The sequence below is a fragment of the Lathyrus oleraceus genome, chromosome 1 (assembly GCF_024323335.1).
Source record: "Lathyrus oleraceus cultivar Zhongwan6 chromosome 1, CAAS_Psat_ZW6_1.0, whole genome shotgun sequence".
Classification (NCBI taxonomy): domain Eukaryota; kingdom Viridiplantae; phylum Streptophyta; class Magnoliopsida; order Fabales; family Fabaceae; genus Lathyrus; species Lathyrus oleraceus.
In genome coordinates, this window is record NC_066579.1 from 105,983,141 (window position 1) to 105,987,959 (window position 4,819).

General features: G+C 28.5%; 1 protein-coding gene across 1 annotated transcript; it reads right to left on the reverse strand.

The window, feature by feature from the left end:
* Positions 1–249: 249 nt before the first annotated feature.
* LOC127119916 (RING-H2 finger protein ATL46) lies at positions 250–2,288 on the reverse strand. The gene has a single exon (XM_051050283.1). It carries the CDS (start codon positions 1,769–1,771, stop codon positions 590–592), a length of 1,182 nt encoding a protein of 393 aa, XP_050906240.1. The 5' UTR covers positions 1,772–2,288; the 3' UTR covers positions 250–589.
* Between the last annotated feature and the right edge of the window lie 2,531 nt (positions 2,289–4,819).

Below are 4,819 nucleotides of genomic sequence, written 5' to 3' on the forward strand. Positions count from 1 at the left end.
CATGGTGAGAAATCAGAACAAAAGCTACACATACCGGCTTTTCAAAATCACGGTGAAAAAGGCCTTAATCGTGTAGCGGGACTAACGTTGAAACGGGCATAATCAGAACCAAAAAGCTTCACAAAATCATAGTGGCTTAGTGATTTAGCCAAATTCACTTTTAATACAAACATTCGCGTAGTTTGAATCGAGATTTATCATAATCAAGTCGGGATTCAATATAAGATTCATGTCCAAACTCCAAATAGATACACACTAAAGATTCATATCATATCATATTGTTTGGATTCAATTTTGTAGCGAATCCATATTCGTCGCATATTCGGTAAGATCATATCAACATTTACAACCACAAATTCAATTTCATCATACTATGAAGTTAGAAGATTTTTTTCCAAGAAAGAAAGGAATTGTATTTCTTGTGCTTTCTCTATAATAATACATCAAAATATTATGTCACAATCTCAAAATTAGCACACCAAATTCTCTTGGAACTCTAATGCAAAGTGAAGCAACTTCAATCAATGGATTAAAATGAATATTCAAGTGAATGAAGAAACAAAGTTAATATAAGATACCTTTCATTATTTCATACACCATCTGTTTTCCTCATTCCATGATGCTGCAAATCTTTGTTAAGATAAGATGGTAATGCCATTCCATTATGAGCTTCTAAAGAACTTGAAGGAAATTTCCCTTTCCTTGGCCACAACCAAATCTTCGAAATCGAAAAACTTTCACCTTTACTAACATTACTAATCTTCTTTCCTTCCAAATCACTTTCTACACAAAGATTCTCACTGTTTTCAATTCCTTTGTTCATCCTTCTATCATCATGATGAACTTTACTTTCATGGTTTAATGCATCCAAAGTTACCCTTAACTCTGAATTTCCAACCACATATTGGTAAGATCCCATTGAGTAACATCTTCTTGCATCCAATTTACTACTACTCGTTTCACCGACTTCTTCGTTCTCTCGACCCACTTCAGCGTTCATCTTCTTGAATTTCCCGAGCCGAACTGGCAAAACCCCTTTATCGACAACATCTTCAACAACAATTTCCTTTTGTCTATTACCGAATCCGTTTTCCCCGTTACAAGGACAACCGTCGTCGTCTCTAAGATCATCGAAATCGAATATCGGATTTTCAATAGAAAACCCATTAGTTTGAAGTGTTCCTCTACAAAGAGGACAAGTTGAATTCGAAAGCAACCAAGTATCTATACAACTTATATGAAAAGCATGGCTACACACAGGTAACAACCTTAGCTTATCTTTCTCCGAAAACTCACACAAACAAACAGCACAATCAAAAGGCTCATTCAAACCAACAATTTCCTTGAATTGAAAAACAGGAAGTGCATCAATGAAAGCTTGATCTAAACCAGAATCATGAAGATGAAAAAGCTGTTGAAGCTGTCTTTGAAGTGCATCAGAAGTTGAAATCTCATTATGTTGTTGTCTATTAGATTGAGCAGAAGATGATGAAGATGGATGCTTTATAAGAAATCTAACAAGTAAATGAAGTAAACCAGATATGAAAAAAAGAACAGCAAGAACAACTATGATGAAAAGAACAGCTGGACTAATCTTAGTACTAGAAGATGAAGAAGATGATGCTGGTGTTATTGTTGAAGAACTTGATGAAGATTGTGTTGATGGAGATGGTAGTGATGGTGGTGGAAAATTCATAAAGTATTCATCTTTTTGATGAATTCTCAAATGGGTATGTTCAAATAACAATTTAGGATACATAGTTTCTGACATCTAATAATAAAACACAAGAAAATATTCTCCTCCAACCAAACAAGAACCTAGTCAAATCACATCTATGTTACAAGAACAAAAATCCTAAAAATCTAAACTTTATACAAATTTCAGACAAGTAAAACAAAGTACAGTACTAGGATGTTTACTTCTAACATATCTATTGGCTTAAAATCACTTTAAATGAAAATAGTGATGGAAGTGAAAAAAAATGATTTTTTTCTGTTTTTCTTATTTGGGTTTTTGGGAAAATAACTTGAAGTTAACTCACCTAAGTGGAACACCATTTAAGGTGGTTTTTTCTCATGTTGTTCTTCAAGTTTTGAAACTGAGGAACTATGGTTTTTTCTTCTTCTTCCAAAGGTTTGAACTTTGAAGGAGAGAGAGAGAGAGAGAGAGAGAGAGAGAGAGAGAAGTGAAGAGTGAAATGTATTGAGTTGGATGTGTGTGATGGATCCAAAATGGTGAGAAGGAAAGAATCCAAAAACTGTGAAAGTAGGAAGGAAGCAGTTCCCAAAGTGAGAGGTAAGGGATGACAAAAAGAAACAAAAACAGTTTTAATCTCACTCGCTCTATAGGAGAGTGGCAACCACGCATATGTTTATTTCTTTTTTATTTATTATTAAATTTTAATTTTTTATATTTAAGTTTATTTTTTAATTTACTTTTATATGAGTATAATTTTTTTTTATTTTTTAATTAAAATTAATATTTATTAATATAGAACAAAAATATATTAAATTTAAATTTATTCTTCGCATAATTGATTTGTTTATAGAAACATGTTTATAATTGAAAACGATCATCACTTTACAAATCGATTTTGTTAAATTTAAATTAATCACAACCACCTATCTTAATATGATATTAGAGTATGATTGTAATCATGAAAAAGAGATAATTTTATTTATCACTAGAAATAATCTTTAATCACCTTTTTATTTTTTTTTATTTTTTCACATTTCATTATATTCTTTTCTTTTGATCATCAACCCTTTATCGATTTTTACAAAAATTATTTAATTCTTTTGATCAAATGATTTGTAATATCATATATTTATTGAAGTTGGTCTCATAGCTCAATTATTTTGTTGGTATGAATATTTAATTCTTCTTTAGTCATTTATGACTTTCTTTAATGTTTTATGGTAGGTAATATTTTTATTCTCTATCAACTTCTATAATATAGTAGTTTAGCGATTTTCATTTTTATATGATGTACCCAATGATAATAAATATCTTTATTTTTATATGATGTACCCAATGATAATAAATATCTTCTATTCTCTTTATATTTCTATCATATAATGATTAAACTTTGTTAGTCAAATTATGTCATCTGAACACTCAATATTAGATTTATCGATTCTATTGGAGTGTGAGTCAGGGAGACATCAGAAGATTTTCAAAGAGTTCAAAGTAGGTTAAAAACTTCTATGAGTTAGGCATCTTTATCATTATCGCTATCGACGTCAACTTTTGTTTTTAGTTGTTATGATTTTGATTTTTTTTTAAATTTTCTTTAATGAGTTATATTGTATTTTTCCCATTGGATTGTATTATTATTTGTCAAGTTGAAAATGTTAATTCATATTTTAACTTAAAAGGGAGTATTAGAGTATTAGAGTCATGTATTTATGTATTTATTATAATAAAGATCTTATCATTTAAATCAATGTTATTGAATTTATTTGTCTCTTAGTTTTTTTTCTTTTTATGGGCTCAACCTTGCTATTCAACATGGTATAACGAGTCAATTGATTTAAGTCACACACGGTTTATATGTGTCTCAAGCAATAGTATTGAATACAATAGGGTGTATTAGAAAAACAAGTCTTACACATTAACAATCCGGGACATCCACTATTTATATTTATGCACTAAGTTTAATATTGTTCGGCGTGAGAACTGTATTAGGAAAAACTCAAATCCGACATTAGTTAGAGATCAAATCCACAAAGATTTTATTATATATAGGGACATTCCTCATTTTACAAGTCGATTTTATAAAAATAAATTAAGTCAAACTCTAATTCTAAAGAATATTTTGGAAAAAAAACTTAAATCCTACGTTAAAACCTACAAATTTTATATAGAGTGACATTCGTTATCTTATCATACAGTTTTGTAAGTTATATCAAACTTTAATTATAATCATAGTATTAAAGTTTAGTTTAAGATCAGTTGGACCACCTGTTATCGGATTTTTACTATAAACTCATTCACCATTTATTTTTACGCTGCAGATGTTCAATTCTAGACGTGAGAGAGTGTGTTAAAAAAACAATGTATAGTTTGAACATGTATTTATAAATGAGATCAATCTTCATCTTATAAATCGATTTTATAGAGTTGAACAACAAGATTTCTTTAATCGTCATAATTTCTTCAATCCATTATAATATAAAAAATACTTTAAATATTATTAATTTTGAAAATAAAAATTGAACAAATATAATGTTATAAATTATAAGTTTAAATACTATTTAAATTAATATATCAAAAAATCTTATAAATTACTTTTTCAACTTTTTAAATTTTCATAAAAATAATAAAATGAAATTAGAGAATGAATAACTTTTTATCCTATTTAAAGAAGAAGAAAAAAATCCAAAATAAAACAAAACTTAGAAATAAATGAATTTTAACTTTTCTATAGTTTTTCAATTAAATGTCACGAGAGTGAATTCAAAATATGCACTGATTCTACTTGATGTTAACCAATGAATGATCAAAAGGTTTTGAATTAGTGGTACTTTTATTAATGATATTTTCAGTAGTAGATTGCAAGTTATGTAGCTGTAAACCCAAATTTAAGGACTGTGCATGTCAATTATTAATGCCAACCTTATTAATATTAACCTATTAGCAAAAAAAAAAGAGAGAGAAAACAAAAGAAAAAATTACATTGTTTAATAGCCTTAGGTTAAGTTTGGTAGGAAGTACTAGTACTAGTATGTAAACGTGTATTACTATGATTTTCTCTAACTAAGGGTTAGAATCAAAATCTTTGTTAGATTTATCAAATGCTTCTATTTAGGATTTACT

Excerpts from the sequence above, each read along its gene's own strand:
- LOC127119916 (XM_051050283.1), bottom strand. The coding sequence starts at position 1,771 with ATGTCAGAAACTATGTATCCTAAATTGTTATTTGAACATACCCATTTG.